This window comes from Triticum aestivum, chromosome 3B (assembly GCF_018294505.1).
Source record: "Triticum aestivum cultivar Chinese Spring chromosome 3B, IWGSC CS RefSeq v2.1, whole genome shotgun sequence".
Classification (NCBI taxonomy): domain Eukaryota; kingdom Viridiplantae; phylum Streptophyta; class Magnoliopsida; order Poales; family Poaceae; genus Triticum; species Triticum aestivum.
Genome location: NC_057801.1, coordinates 695,602,554 through 695,619,311, shown reverse-complemented (window position 1 = coordinate 695,619,311; position 16,758 = coordinate 695,602,554). Strand labels below are relative to the sequence as shown.

The window sequence follows — 16,758 nt, the reverse complement described above, 5'->3', positions numbered from 1 at the left end:
GTTATCATACTATTCATATAAAAGTTACCAGGGGAATATTTCATCACCCCCCCCCCCCCCCGGCCAAAGTTATCAGGACCGGGTCACATAAGTTATCAGATCTACGATGTGTGAGTTACCATGCTATTCACACAATAGTTAACGGGTGATATATTTCGTCAACCCCCCTCACCCCATGTCAAAATTATCAGGACCGGGGTACATAATTATCAGGTGTGTGATGTGTGAATACCATGCTATTCACAAAAAAATACTGGCATAAACCCCCACCCCCACCCCCCGCGTGACAAAATTACCACAGTGTGATCAAGTTGAGATGAGTTGATAAAAATCTTCATGGAACTAGATATCATGATGATTGTATGTGAGTTATCAGAGAAATTCAAGAAAAGAACTAGAAAAACTTCCATTTTTTTGCTTATATAGTAATAAAAAGGTTCAAATACCTTGTTGCTTTCTTTCAAACAACAACTAATAGTTGGTGAGATGGTAAGGGTGATGGGTATAAACTTTGGAGGTGCTGGGTTCGATTCCCACACCAAGCACTTATATTTTTCGCACCAAGATTTTCAAGAGGAAAAAAAAGTAGGCGGATTACGGTAGTTAAGTCGGGAAAGTCCCAGTCATGATTGGGAAGTCAACTAATCATGCGGGATTGGATTACAACCAGTCGGGAAAGTCCCAGTCACGATTGGAAACTCAACTAATCATGCGGGATTACAGCGATTAAGTCGGGAAAGTGCAACGTGATCGCCAGCACCGTTTGATCGAGAATGGACGTGATCCACATCGTGCGGATCTGTTGCAAATTTACAGTCGGCAGAAATTTAGCTTTGTCGTTTCGCAAAATAAAAGAAAGGAAAAAAGACGGAGAGCAGCAGAGGAACACAGACTACGAAATCACTAATTAAGGAGTACTCCTTGCGGAGATCACTCCAATTTCCCCAGGGTGCGACAAGTGGCGCGCTGCATGTGCGCCACTTGTCGCAACCTGGGAGTTTTTCCTTTTTTCGTAGATCCGTTTATTCAAAATGTTTTATCTCTTAAACCGTGCGTCCAAATCTCGAACCGCTTTCGTCATTGGATTCCTCGCGTGGAGATCTTCAAAACTAGATCCCATGTTGATAGGTTTTGACGAACTTTTTTTTCAGAAAAAACCGGATAAAAAAACCGACGAGAAAACTGAACCGGGAACAAGGGTTTTTTTCCTTTCCGAAAGAGGCACACCCGTGCCTCTGACGAAATCACAACCGTGCTTCTCGTGGAAACAAAACCGTGTCTCTCACGAAAGAAAAAAAAACAGAAAACGCGTTTTTTTTCTTTTCCGAAAGAGGCACGCCCGTGCCTCTGGCGGAAGCAACATCGTGCCTCTCGCAGAAGTAAAACCGTGCCTCTCGCAAAAAAAATAGAAAACACATTTTTTTTCGTTTTAAAGAGGCACTCGCGAAAGCACAACCGTGCCTCTTGTGAAAACAAAATCGTGACTCTCGCGAAAAAAAATGCATTTTTTTGCGCAAAAAAAAATCTGTTGAAAAGCTAGGGAAGACCGGTAAAAACCAAAACGTAAAAAAAAAACCCCCAAAAAAACCTTTTAAAAAGCCGAAAACGCATGCTTAAAAATAGAAAAAAAAACAAAATCCATAGGGAGCGTCCAGAGGGCGACACGTGGCGAATGGCTGTAAGCGCGCCAAATGGCGCTGATCGTTGCGAGGCTCCCGAAGGAGCGCTCGTTAATTAGTTGCTCCCCACAGACGACGTTGCAACGAAAATATTTTGTTTTTTCATGTGAACCATTGAAAACGGTCCGTCGGAGCGCAACACGACTCGTGTTCCAACGCCCCGAATGTAAAAGAGCCATGTTGTGAACTGCTGGGCGTACATCTCATGCGAACAACCATTTCTCATCGATCTGAGTGATATCCTTTACAACGAGCGACCCATAACTATTTTTTTGCGGGTATCTAGCGACCCAACCAACCCCGCACCACAACATCAAATTGTACGACTATGTTAGGCCAAAGAAATACTTTGTCAAATGTGGAGGTAAGTAGATGGTTGGCTCAATGGATTTCTAAGGTTGATGATGAACAGAGAGAAATGATGATGCATAGAGTTTATGGGCCTTGGCTTGCGAGGAATAATGCAAGGGATGCCAAGAAGATTCAATCTCCACATGAAATATCCTATTCGGTCTCAAAGCTTTTGGATGAGTGGTATGAGGTTGTGCAACGAAAATCAAGAACTGTTGTGCGACCACCACTTGAGAAATGGACACCACCTGAACAAGGGTGGATTCTAGCGAATGTTGATGGAACGGTGTCAAAGAATGGATGTGAGGGAGGAGAAGGGGTGGTCTTGCGTGACCATGATGGTACCTTTCGGGGTGCTGCAACTCAATTCTTTTCGTATGATTCAAAACCGGAGTTTGTAGAATTGAAGGCATGTAGAAAAGCGCTCCAATTTGGGCGTGATTTGAGCATCTCAAAGATTCAAGTTGAAATGGATTGCAACCAGGCTGCGAGGATGATAAAAAGTGTTTGCAAAAATTTCTCGGCGGCTGGGCCATGTTGAGGATATTAAGTGTCTGATGCACGGATGGCAGTGTTGTAAAATTTCATGGAGAAGAAGAACTGCAAATCAAACTGCACATATTTTTGCTAAGTTAGCTGTTAGTGAACAAGTATCTCATGAATGGCGTGTTGTGACTCCTGAGTGTATTCTGCATGTACTAGGGGCGGAGATTCCGAAAGCTTTTTAATTAATGAAGTTTGTTATTCTCAAAAAAAAAAACTTTGTCGACCACACCTATGAGAAGCAACACTGGCACACATCATCCACACGACATGTCGGTATTGAAAGGGATGCAAATCTTCATCGATTTCTACGGCACGACATGACATTGACACTTTGTCACCACAAAGGGACACTTCCAAGCGATGTGTCATCCTCGTCAGGCCGCCGCAATGCCGTAGCCGATACTTCATCACCAAAGTCTTTGTCAACGTGATCTTCACCAATATCTTCGTCAACACACCTATGCCACCTCTTCCACATGATGTCACCTTCGACGTCCTCTGATAGACTCTTTTGCAAGACGCATCATCCGCAACGACATTTATCGCCTCAATAATGGCATCGACTGCTTCCTCTACGACGACACGACTGTATTGACATAACATCACCCTAGTGGTGACCTTCACGGCCATACGGTCCTGAAACTACTGTATGCTCAATGGATTTTCTTCCATGGCAAAATCGGTGGTCTCATCACGAACAATACCCTCTAACATCTTCAAGGGATATCGCACGACTGCAACTCCGTCATAGCGCTTTTTCGCGCCTCCGACTTTGTGTGGCTTTATCATCCATGGTGACTGAGGGAGTCCCAGATTAGGGGGTGTCCGGATGGCCGGACTATGACCTTTGGCCGGACTCCCGGACTATGAAGATACAAGATTGAAGACTTCGTCCCGTGTCCGGATGAGACTTTTCTTGGCGTGGAAGGCAAGCTTGGCGATACGGATATGTAGATCTCCTCCCATTGTAACCGACTCTGTGTAACCCTAACCCTCTCTGGTGTCTATATAAACCGGAGGGTTTTAGTCCGTAGGACGAACAACAATCATACCATAGGCTAGCTTCTAGGGTTTAGCCTCTCTGATCTCGTGGTAGATCTACTCTTGTACTACCCATATCATCAATATTAATCAAGCAGGAGTAGGGTTTTACCTCCATCAAGAGGGCCCGAACCTGGGTAAAAACATCGTGTCCCTCGTCTCATGTTACCATCCGCCTAGACGCACAGTTCGGGACCCCCTACCCGAGATCCGCCGGTTTTGACACCGACATTGGTGCTTTCATTGAGAGTTCCTCCGTGTCGTCACCTTTAGGCCCGATGGCTCCTTCGATCATCAACAACGATGCGGGCTAGGGCGAGACTTTTCTCCCCGGACAGATCTTCGTATCCGGCGGCTTTGCACTGCGGGCCAATTCATTTGGCCATCTGGAGCAGATCGAAAGCTACGCCCCTGGCCATCAGGTCAGATTTGGAAGTTTGAACTACACGACTGACATCTGCGGAGACCTGATCTTCGACGTATTCGAGCCACAGCCGAGCGCGCCGCACTGTCACGACGGGCATGATCTAGCTCTGCCGCCGGACAGTGCCCAGAAGGCCGCTCAGGTGTCCGCTCCGACCCTTAGTTCGGAGCCGACTGCGCCGATCGAGGACGGGTGGCTGGACACCGCCTCGGGGGCTGCAATCTCTACGGCGATCAAGCCAAACACCAGCCTTGTCCTTTGCGAAGCTTGTGACTCCAAGGTGCCGGACTCCTCTTCAGACTCCGGATCTTCCGCACCCCTTCCGATCGAACCCAATTGGGCTCCGATCATGGAGTTCACCGCCGCGGACATATTTCAGCACTCGTCCTTCAGCGACATCCCGAGTTCACTAAAGTCTCTCTCTTTATCAGGAGAGCCCTGGCCGGGCTATGGTCAGCAAAGTTGGGATGCGGACAATGAAGAAATTCGAAACCCACCCACCATCCACTTCGTAGCCACTATCGATGATTTAACCGACATGCTCGACTTCGACTCCGAAGACATCGACAGTATGGACGCCGATGAAGGAGACGACCAAGAACCAGCGTCTATAGGGCACTGGACAACCACCTCATCCCACGATGTATGCATGGTGGACACACCTAAAAGAAACGACGACGAGGATCAAAAGGGCGCAACGAGGGATCGTTCCCTCGAAAAGCAATCAAAACGGCGGCGTAAGCACCGCACCAAACCCCACCTCGACGGAGACCTAGCCATAGAGCAGGGAGAACCGGCGGACGACGAACATGCCGTCGAGAAACCGTCCGAACAGGGCAACTTGGATAAACAAACCGAACAACCCGTCCCCGGCGAAGATAATAGTCCGGACGACCTCACGCCGGACAAGTTGCTGGAGCAGAAGAACCTCCACCAAAGGCTCGTCGCCACTACGCGTAGCCTGAAAAAGCAGAAGCCGAAGCTCAAAACAGCGGAAGATGCACTCAGAATCAAATGGGGCAAAGTACTCAACACCTCACACAAGTACGGCGACAGTCACCACACAAAGAGCTATCCGAAGCGAAAATTACTACCGGAATTTGATGAGGAGGCCTTAGAGTCCCCACAGTCAAAAAACAAGGAAGCCACCAGGTCGGATAGACGACCCCATGACCGACATAGAGCGGCAAAGGGCGCCGCACTCAATCCGGCACGCGATCCGCACAAGGATTCGCATCAAAAAGACGGCCCAACCAGATCTATCTACGGGCCAAGAAAGCAAGCTCTAGTAAGCAATGCAACGCAACAAATATCCGAACATCGCGGCACACCCAAATACAGGGGCGCCGCACATCCCCTATGTTTCACCGATGAGGTGCTGGACCATGAATTTCCAGCGGGATTCAAGCCCGTAAACATAGAGGCATACGACGGAACAACAGACCCTGGAGTCTGGATTGAGGATTATATCCTCCACATACACATGGCTAGAGGAGATGACCTCCACGCCATAAAATACTTACCCCTCAAGCTCAAAGGGCCAGCCCGGCATTGGCTTAAAAGCCTTCCCGAAAACACCATAGGAAGTTGGGAAGAGCTCGAGGATGCTTTTCGGGCAAATTTTCAAGGGACCTATGTCCGACCTCCGGATGCAGACGATCTAAGTCATATAACTCAACAACCCGGAGAGTCAGCCCGGAAACTCTGGAACAGATTTCTTACTAAAAAGAATCAGATAGTCGACTGTCCGGACGCCGAAGCCCTAGCAGCTTTCAAACATAGCGTTCGAGACGAATGGCTCGCCAGACACCTCGGCCAAGAAAAGCCAAGAACAATGGCCGCATTGACAAGCCTCATGACCCGCTTTTGCGCAGGAGAGGATAGCTGGTTGGCAAGAAGCAGCACCAGCGACCCAAGTACATCCGAAGTCAGAGATGGAAACGGGAAACCGCGCCGTAGCAAGGAACACGCCGGATCAAGGATAACAGCCCGAAGAGCACGACAGTCAACGCCGGATTCAAAAGCTCTCGGCAGAATCAGAAAAAGCCGCCCCCCAAAGATAATAGGGACGAGCTATCTAACCTCAACAAAATCTTGGACAAAATATGCCAAATCCACAGTACTCCCGGGAGGCCTGCAAACCACACCCACAGAGATTGTTGGGTCTTCAAGCAATCCGGCAAACTCAACGCCGAACACAAGGGGCTCGACATACCAAGCGAGGATGACGACGAACCCCACAAGCAGAGCACCGGAGAACAAAAGAAGTTCCCGCAAGAAGTCAAAACAGTAAATTCACTTCATGTGACAAAAGGGAAAAACAGAGTGGCGCCTATGGAGATACGCGCCATACGGCCTGTCCCAGAGGAGTCCCGCCACTGGTTGTTACAACCAATCACCTTCGATCATCAGGATTACTCTAGAGGTATCCGGAACGCAGGCTGGACTGCCTTGGTCTTAGATCCGATAATTGACGGACTCCACTTTACACAAGTCCTAATGGACGGCGGCAGTGATCTAAACCTGCTATATCAGGACACAATCCGCAAAATGGGGATAAACCCAGCAATAATTCGCCATGGCAACACTTCCTTTCAAGGGGTCACGCCAGGCCCAGATACCCATTGTATGGGTTCCCTCTTGTTAGAAGTTATGTTCGGCTCCCCCGACAACTTCCGAAGCGAAAAGCTAACCTTCCACATCGCCCCATTCATAAGTAGCTATCAAGCACTACTGGGACGCGAAGCTTTCGCCCGCTTTAACGCAATACCGCATTATGCATCCCTTACACTCAAAATGCCCGGTCCACGAGGCATCATCTCATTAAAGGGAAATATCGAGTGTTCCTCGAGCGCGGACGATGGTGCGGCTGCCTTGACAGCCGCACACTAAACCAGCTTTACTAGTTAGAGCACCTAAACAGGTCGTTCAAGACCCCGGACATGGCTCGACGAGTCCGGCGTAAACATACAAAGGCTTAATAGCCGCATACCCCTGTACAAGGGGCTCCGCGCGTTTACACCAAGAGACAATAAAGCTCAATTCTACCCATTTTCTGTATTATACTTTGTTTATTTTAACATAGATTTCTCGCACGATTGTTTTCAACTAAGTTCCTCTCTTTTACAGACGAACACCGTGCTACACCCGTCCAGGATACGGCACAACGGAGACACAGGCGCAGACGTGCAGTAGGGACCCGTTTCAAGGATTCTTTTCAGATTAAGACCCTGCGTAAACCTTTTTTACTGTCTCTTGTTGATAACATCCCCCGGTTTTTTGCTATAACCGAGGAGGAGGCTGGCGTCTTGGCATGTGGCCACGCCAGAATTTTGCGCGTACCTGGACACCAGGGGCTTCTTACCAAGGGCTTTTGTTCAGCCCGTTTTCATAAAGACCGAATACCTTAGGGAGTGTTCGGCGTCGCGAGTTTGGCCTTATATGCATCAGCTCCGAATCATGTCTTTGGTCAAATGTTGGGTTTGCCCGGCTCCTGTGTTTTGCTGCCTTACGTTCCGCTCTATCGGCTAAGGCGGCACCAGGAGAACTACTGCGATTGTGCCCCGGTTCGGCCAGGCGAGCACCTCAGTAGAGAAAGCCGAAAACTGACTGTCATGATATAGCGAGAGACTGGTCAACCACTCGATGACTTGCCGGAATCTTTAGGATTCCTCCGCATTAACGAAGGGCCGTTTCCCGGTCAGGCACACACGCGCCCCGAATTCGGGCGAGCGCGGTGCCCCTAGGGGCTATTCAGTAGCCCCACTGTCAAACTCCTATGGCTAAGTGAAAGTGATAAAGCATTATAGTCCGGTTGCCTAGTTCGCTGCGCTATCACCTCCTTTATAGGACCAAGACGTTGGATCAAGTGTGAAAATGCGCCTTCTGCGAACACCCCCGCATTATATGCGCGGGGGCTGAAGCCAACGACTGCCATCTTTCAGGTTATATACACATATGCATTAACGGCCGCATAGGAGGTATTCTAATTCTTGAAAGCACAAGTATAAAAAGCTTTTATATTCCATCAAAACATTGTTTTACAATAATACACGTTATTCGAACATAACATCCTTCGAGCACTGCGTCTCTATTAAACGAGCGCCCTGCAGAACTTCCTCAAAATAGTGCTCGGCAGGTACTCGGCTTTCGTCCGAATCTTGGCAGGTACTTCGAGCACTGGCCTTCATCTCCGCCCAGTATGTCTTGACACGGATAAGAGACATCTGTGCATCCTCTATGCACGCTGACCTCTTCATTACATCAATGTGCGGCACCGCACCAAGGAACTGCTGCACCAAGCTAAAATAACTCTTCGGCTCGGGCCCTTTCGGCCACAGATGACTCACGACATGCTTCATGGCGAGTCTGGATAACCTGTTCAGCTCCGCCCACACGGCCAAACGATCGGATACCGAAAGTGGGCGCTCTGGATTGTGGAACTGCGACCAAAAAAGTTCTTCCAATTCGTGGTCATTTAGACCCCGGAAGTGTTCGTTCGCGTCCGCGGCACTCGCCGCCACATCCAGATAAGTGTTCGCCGCACTCCACTTCCGGTCCAACGGAGCATACTTAGGATCCCCGAACTTCATCCGCAGCATATAGGGCTTTCCAACCATGATATCTCCGGCCTGACGTAGCTCCTCCTTCATAGCTCTCATTGCAGAGCGAGTGTCCTTGGCCTCGGCAGTGACCTTTTCTAGGTCCTTCTGTGCCACCTATCTTCTTTTTCAAGAAGCTTGCAACGGTCGGCAGCATTCTTCAATTTTACAGCCATCTCGGCCATTTCCTTCTTGCTCTGGCAGTGAGCATCCTGTTCGGCTTTTAGCTCTTCAGTCGCCTTTAAGGTAGCCGCATCGCTTTTTCTGGCTTGCTCCTTGGCTCGGGCAAGTTCCGCCCGAAGGTTCTCCATGGCAACGGCACCATCTGCATTAAGCACACATGTTATAAGGTACGAGCATCAAGCTCCTCTTACCAGATGTCTTCGGAGACATTACATACCTTGTGCCTCGTCCAGCCGCTCGTTGACAAGCGCGATGTCGGCATCTGCCACGTCAAGTTGCCGCTTTAGCTCAGCAAATTCAATAGTCCGGCTAGCCACCGAACTCTCAGCCACCTACATAGGAAAGGCGACATATTATACCTGGGATTATGATCCTTCGTGCGCCATCATTTTTTACAACGCACAGAGTCTCAGGGGCTACTATCTATACAGGGCGCATTTTATATATGCGGATCTGTCAAAAGGTACATCATTTTGCGTACCTCAAAACCTGTCAGTAAACTCCTGGCGGCCTCGTACAATCCGCTTTCCGCGGATGAAATCCTTCTAATCACCATATTCATCAACACATGGTGTTCTTCTGAGATAGACGCTCGCTCGAGCAGACCCTTCAGCTCCTCCGACCGTGCACCAGACGGTGTCGGACTCGTCCGAAGACCTTTTTCGAAGGCCAGATTCGAAAAAACCCTCCGAGACGACACCTCGGGGTCGCCCGCCTCGCAAGACGGTACAGCTGGGGGAGGTGTTCCACTCTCCATCATCTCCGGACGAAGATTCCCTGAAGATGAGCTCTGCTGAGAAGGGTTGAGATCTGAACTACAAGGTAAAATTTCGGTTATCTTCCTTAGAAATAAAACAGGGATGTCTCTCATTTTAAAACCCCTCTCTTTACTTACAGCTCGGTGGAGAGCTGATCCCCTTGGGGGCGCAATGCGGCCGGGGCACCCTCCGACGCCGGACCCTCTGACGAAGATTTCTTCCCCCGCTTTGAGGCCATCGCCTCCGGGTCTTCATAGGCGGTCCTCTTCTTTCCCTGAATAGAGGAATTCTTGATTCCTCCTTTCCTGACAGCCTCCTTCACGGAGGCGGTAGCTTCCTTGTTCCCCTCTTCGCCTTCTTCCAAAGGTGCAATCTCCAGCATCCTGGTCAACACGGGACTCGGCGTGGTCTCAGGGAGGGGGGCCGGACACCTGATAAGCTTTGCTTTCGCTATCCACTCCTGTTTAAAGGATAGCTCTTTTAAGGGTAGTTTTATGATAAATGTACGGATAGCGTGTCCAGGTACAGGGCTACTTACTTGAGTATCCGGGCAATTGCAGCTCAGACCTGCATCCTCGGACAAGTCCGGACACATTGCTTGTGATCCGAAGAACAATTTGTACATCTCCATGGTCGTCGTGCCCATAAAATTTTGGAGAGCTCGTGGTCCTTACGGATTAAACTCCCACAGACGGAGGGGACGATGTTTGCAGGGCAGGATGCGGCGAATCAACATAACCTGCGTCACTACAGCCAAATTGATATCTCTTTCTAGGAGATCTCGAATGCGGCCCTGCAACAAGGGTGCGTCCTTGGACGGCCCCCAGTTAAACCCTTTATTGACCCATGACGCTAGCCGTGGTGGGGGACCCGAGCGAAAAGCAGGTGGCGCCACCCATGTGGTGCCCTTGGGAGCTGTGATGTAAAACCACTCTCGTTGCCATAAGCCGAACTCCTCTTGAAAAGAGCCTTCGGGCCATGGAGCGTCGGCAATCTTGCTTATAATAGCACCTCCGCACTCAGCGTGCTGCCCCTCGATCATCTTCGGTTCTACCTTGAAGGTCTTAAGCCACAGTCCGAAGTGAGGAGTAATATGGAGGAAGGCCTCACACACGACAATGAACGATGAGATTTGGAGGATGGACTCCGGAGCTAAGTCGTGAAATTCCAGCCCGTAATAAAACATGAGCCCCCTCACGAAGGGATCAATCGGGAAGCCTAGCCCCCGAAGGAAGTGAGATGTGAACACCACGCTCTCACCGGGCTGGGGAGTGGGAATAGCCTGCCCTTGAGCAGGCAGCCTATGCGAGATTTCGCCGGTTAGATACCTGGCATCTCTCAGCTTTCGCACGTCTTCTTCCGTAACGGAGGAAGGCATCCACCGGCCTTGGAGGTCGGAGCCGGACATCATCGAAGGTCCGAAGCGCCTGAATCTGGAGCTTTGGGTGTTGGAACTCGAGGCGAGAGGCGGATTTGATTGGATTGAAAGAAAGGAGTCGAGCCTTGGTCTCTTTATAAAGAGGTTGAATACCAAGAGCCCTCCCCGTGACCGTTTGGGACTCACTTTCAATTAAGAAGTCATACCAATGGCACGGTTGGGTTACCCACGCCCGTATTGATGAGAATCCCGGAATAAGGGGACACGATCTCTGCTTTGACAAGACGTGCCAAGGGAAACCGCCTCGCTAAACGCGCTGAGGTGGGACAGTAAAACGATTCGAATAAAGGCTTGGCCGTGGCATGATGTCACGCTACGGAATACGTCAGCAGATTAGATTTGTGTAAATATTATTCTCTCTACGGTGGTATGTGGAACTTATTTTGCAGAGCCGGACACTATCCTTGTGTTCAAACATCTTCTATGAAGTATTCGGAGGAGGAACCCGCCTTGCAATGCCGAAGACAATTTGCGCGCCGGACTCGTCGTCATTGAAGCCTGGTTCAGGGGCTACTGAGGGAGTCCTGGATTAGGGGGTGTCCGGATGGCCGGACTATGACCTTTGGCCGGACTCCCGGACTATGAAGATACAAGATTGAAGACTTCGTCCCGTGTCCGGATGGGACTTTCCTTGGCGTGGAAGGCAAGCTTGGCGATACGGATATGTAGATCTCCTCCCATTGTAACCGACTCTGTGTAACCCTAACCCTCTCCGGTGTCTATATAAACCGGAGGATTTTAGTCCGTAGGACGAACAACAATCATACCATAGGCTAGCTTCTAGGGTTTAGCCTCTGTGATCTCGTGGTAGATCTACTCTTGTACTACCCATATCATCAATATTAATCAAGCAGGAGTAGGGTTTTACCTCCATCGAGAGGGCCCGAACCTGGGTAAAAACATCGTGTCCCTCGTCTCCTGTTACCATCCGCCTAGACGCACAGTTCGGGACCCCCTACCCGAGATCCCCCGGTTTTGACACCGACAGTGACTACTACATCACCATGATCAGTTACGTTGACATCAACATCAAGGACTACGTCTACAACTACTCATCGGAACCAACTCTACTCAACAGCGTCCACATTATCAGTGGCATGTACGATACCCTGTCATGAACGCGGAAGGGGATAAGAGAGAGAGAGAGAGAGAGAGAGAGAGAGAGAGAGAGAGAGAGAGAGAGTGAAGACACTACAAGGGGACTCAATCACCGTTCTAGGTGCCGACCCATCAAGCATTAGAGATGTAGTTGATGATGACGAAGTGGAGAAAATAACAGAAGTACAAGACTTCAAAAAAAAATATTCAGCCTCATTCGTCCCCTTGGCTCCCTCTATGACTGAGGTGGTTGTTAGGAGTATAATTGGATTTGCATATAGAGATAAGTGGATTTTTTTTTTTTTTTGAAAACAAGGGTTGCCCCCGGCCTCTGCATCAAGCGATGCACACATATAAGTGGATAGAGATAAAATTAAGTTTTAAGTACACACGACTTGTCTTGTACTTCAAGTCTTTATATATACCCTCACGAGGGTCGGATCAATAACATGGGAAAATATTTAGGCTTGTATAATTTTCCCCAAAACATTCCTTGGCATGTGATCCTGTGATGCACACACCCAAGCTTACAAATAAATCAGAACGAAGGTTAGCTTGCCTAGCCTTCGCTAGTGGGTTTTAAAAATACAAACTCTACGATGTACAGCCGATCACCGAACTATAGTTAATTTGGCCTTCACACTTTGACAGATCTAGCAGACCGCCCAACCCTCGCTCGTGGATAACCAAAAATACAAGCTAGCAAGCCGCTCCCTGGACTAGTTAATTTAGCCTTCACAGAGCATGTCCAGTTTTGTTATCTTGAAATATAGTCATGCCACTCGAGTACAGCTATACGGGCACAAATGCTGGTCAGGACAAAAAGAGGCCCGGCCAGGGACAGTTCCAGCCGCTGCTCTTCTTTCTCTGAACCAAAAGTCATTGTCGACCCACACACGATTAGATGATACTGAACTAATTTAAACGCTGCTTGTCTGGCCATCATCATATCACGCGATTCCTAGACCGAGCAACCGCTCATGTTAACTACGAGTAGTATTTAGTCTAGAAAATGTGTAGCATGTTCACGTTCAAACGGGGATTAGCTAATTAATTCATACACACGCGAACCTCTGCCGCGAAAAGGAACGGCTCTCCGGGCCTCCGTCGCAAAGGAAATGTTCGTCGCCTGTCGTCCACAGGTTCTGGTTGCTTTGTAATACAAAGGGAGGGGAGACCCTTTTTCGTAAAAACCGGACGCAGTGAGTGATTCCACGAACCGGGCATCAACTTCGAGCACTGAAAAATCATGGTACTGCAGTCATAAAGAATTCGTGATACGACGACGCAGAGCCATCCAACGGACCTTCGCCGGACCACTTTGGGATCTATGCGATGCGAGTGGGCGGACAAAGGAAGAGATGCCCAAGGGAAAAGGATGGACCCGAAATGCTGGCGCCGCACGTACAGCCTCTCCCCTATAAAACACCCAGCCGTCGATGCAGACGGAGCACCACCACCGCAGCAGCAACGAGCGATCAGCTCTCGCCGAGCCCTCTCGACCGGCCGTGCTCGCCTCCGGTGCTGCGCCCTGCTTGGTCGAGCAGTTCCCTGCAGAGAAAGGTAACTGATTTAACTCGAAATGTATTCGCCAGGGTCGAGCGAGCTAGCCAGTTAGTTGCTCGCACTGCTGCGATCTTATCATCACTTATCATATCTAGCGATCGTTCGTGCATCGTGCTAGAGCACTGTGGAGAGGTAGGTATACTCTGTTTCACCATTGACTGGCTGAAAAAGTTACGGGTGGTGGGCTTAGGTATGATCGTCAGTCGGCTGTGAGCAATTAGCATGTGCCTGCTCTGTTGACTGCTGTGCCGACGAGGTAGGGCAAAAGGTGATGGTTGGCTCCTTCTCGGAAGACTACCCTGTCATGTGATCATGTCCACCACCACCACCATGCTTAGCAAATGCTTAGGTTACGACGTCAACTCTAGTTTTCAAAGAGGGTTTGGATTTCCAGCCCGCGCACTAGCAGCAGCTTCCCGCGTCCACCGGGCAGCGGCGGCCCCAGGTCGAGCCCGGCAGCCGGCACCCACTTTGCTCAGTGCGCAGGCTCCTCCTATAAATTGCACCGGTACCCCGGGCACCCAGAGGCAGGCCAGGCACTCACCACCACCTCGCGCTCTCCATTTACTCGTTCTCTGCAGCAGATCACGCTGCACAAGATCGGATCTCTAGCGCGCAGAGTGCACTGCACTTACTGTGGTCTGGCCTCCTCCTAATTAGTTCTCACCTGCACGCCTACTCTCTCTGTTCTGTTGGCAGCAGTTAACCCTAGAGAGAGGTCGATGGGGATGGCGGACAACGTCGTGGCCACCTACTACTACCCGCCGATGGAGGTAGCCGCCGCCGAGCTCGGCCAGACCGCCGGGTCCAAGCTCGACGACGATGGTCGCAACAAGCGCACTGGTATGTAGTAAAACCCTGCCTCATCTCATGGCGTACGTGCGTACAGCGTACAGTACTTGATTCATTGTTGGTCCCTCACTCTGACGGAGTATGTACCGACGCCGATGTGTGCAGGCACGATGTGGACGGCGAGCTCGCACATCATCACGGCGGTGATCGGCTCCGGGGTGCTGTCGCTGGGCTGGGCCATTGCGCAGCTCGGCTGGGTGGCCGGCCCCGCCGTCATGCTCCTCTTCTCCCTCGTCACCTACTTCACCTCCTCACTGCTCGCCGACTGCTACCGCTCCGGCGACCAGAGCACCGGCAAGCGCAACTACACCTACATGGACGCCGTCAACGCCAACCTCAGCGGCATCAAGGTGCAGATCTGCGGGGTGCTTCAGTATGCTAACATCGTCGGGGTGTCCATCGGCTACACCATCGCCGCCTCAATCAGCATGCTCGCCATCAAGAGGGCTAACTGCTTCCACGGCAACGGCCACGCCGACCCCTGCAAGGTCTCCAGCGTGCCCTACATGATCATCTTCGGCGTGGCTCAGGTCTTCTTCTCCCAGATCCCCGACTTCGACCAGATCTCCTGGCTCTCCATGCTCGCCGCAGCCATGTCCTTCACCTACTCCTCCATCGGCCTCGGCCTCGGCATCGTCCAAGTCATAGGTAGGGGACTCTTATACACATTGATAGATCAACGAAAGCAATCCCTAGATCATGTTGAGCAATGTGTTAACCAATGATGTCTGCATGCATGCAGCAAACGGAGGCGTGAAGGGCAGCCTGACCGGCATCAGCATCGGCACGGTGACGCCGATGCAGAAGGTGTGGCGCAGCACGCAGGCGTTTGGGGACATTGCGTTCGCCTACTCCTACTCGCTCATCCTCATCGAAATCCAGGACACCATCCGGGCGCCGCCACCGTCGGAGTCGACGGTCATGAAGCGCGCCACCATGGTCAGCGTCGCGGTGACCACGGTCTTCTACATGCTCTGCGGCTGCATGGGCTACGCGGCCTTCGGCGACGCCGCGCCGGGGAACCTCCTCACGGGGTTCGGGTTCTACGAGCCATTCTGGCTCCTCGACGTGGCCAATGCCGCCATCGTCGTCCACCTCGTCGGCGCGTACCAGGTGTACTGCCAGCCCCTGTTTGCCTTCGTCGAGAAATGGGCGGCGAAGAGGTGGCCGGATTCCACGTTTGTCACCAGCGAGGTCGAGGTCCCGCTCTTCAGGACGTACAAGGTGAACATGTTCCGGGCGACGTGGCGGACGGCGTTCGTGGTGGCGACGACGGTGGTGTCCATGATGCTGCCCTTCTTCAACGACGTGGTGGGGTTCTTGGGCGCGCTGGGGTTCTGGCCGCTCACCGTCTACTTTCCGGTGGAGATGTACGTGGTCCAGAAGAAGGTGCCCAAGTGGAGCACGCAGTGGGTGTGCCTCCAGATGCTCAGCCTAGGATGCCTCGCCATCTCCCTTGCCGCCGCCGCAGGGTCCATCGCCGGCGTCAAGTCCGACCTCAAGGTGTACCACCCATTCAAGACATAATTGACATTTCAGATCGTGCACGCACAAACAATACCTCAAGGGGTAGGATTCAAGAAAAGGAAGTTATTGGCCTTTCAAACAAATCAAAGAAGATACATCCTGGATGGAGTGTGGTACTTCATGAAGTAGATTCCGAAACAGTGTATGATAAGACTAACTAGTCTTTCTTTACAATTTGTATTTCAGAAAATAATAATTCCTGATAGGTATATTATCTGGGTGATGCAGACTGTAACTTCTGGTAAAGTAGCTGTAATGGTCAATGACCACATGTAAGAAAAAATGGTCAATGACCACGTGTCAATTAAAAAATGGACAATGACCAGATAGGTCCTTTTTTCCCTACTACAACCGGATATGACAAATATGGCCCTCAAACGCTCGGGGATACGCCCGGACGCGTCCGTGGACAGTGAACGAGCACTCCTCAAATCAATATAATTGCATCCGGACATCTCATACTAGATTCTTAAATCCATACAAAAGCATGCAAACTTAAAAACCTACGTATTACGTAGGTACTCCTCGTCGGAGATGTCGACAATCTCCGTGCCCGGCTCCGGGTACATGGGCCTCCTCCTCCTCTATCTCTGCGTCGAGTTCGGCGAAGAGCACGTCGGCCGCCGCCTATTCCTACCGGAGGAACTGCCAGTTGGCCTCCACATAGGCCTCATCCTGGATATAATCCAGGATG

The 16,758-nt window shown here is 50.7% G+C and overlaps 1 protein-coding gene across 2 annotated transcripts; it reads left to right on the top strand.

Annotated features, from left to right (window-relative positions):
* The first annotated feature begins 13,555 nt into the window (after positions 1 to 13,555).
* On the top strand, positions 13,556 to 16,412 carry LOC123071821 (amino acid permease 3). Of its 2 annotated transcripts, none has more exons than XM_044495401.1 (4): positions 13,556 to 13,682; positions 14,388 to 14,528; positions 14,643 to 15,185; positions 15,280 to 16,412. In XM_044495401.1, exons 1-4 carry the CDS (start codon positions 13,559 to 13,561, stop codon positions 16,062 to 16,064), a joined length of 1,593 nt encoding a protein of 530 aa, XP_044351336.1. In that variant the 5' UTR covers positions 13,556 to 13,558; the 3' UTR covers positions 16,065 to 16,412. The 2 variants fall into 2 exon arrangements, with proteins under 2 accessions (XP_044351336.1, XP_044351337.1); XM_044495402.1 differs by having other exon boundaries at positions 13,576 to 13,682; positions 14,385 to 14,528.
* Positions 16,413 to 16,758: the final 346 nt, after the last annotated feature.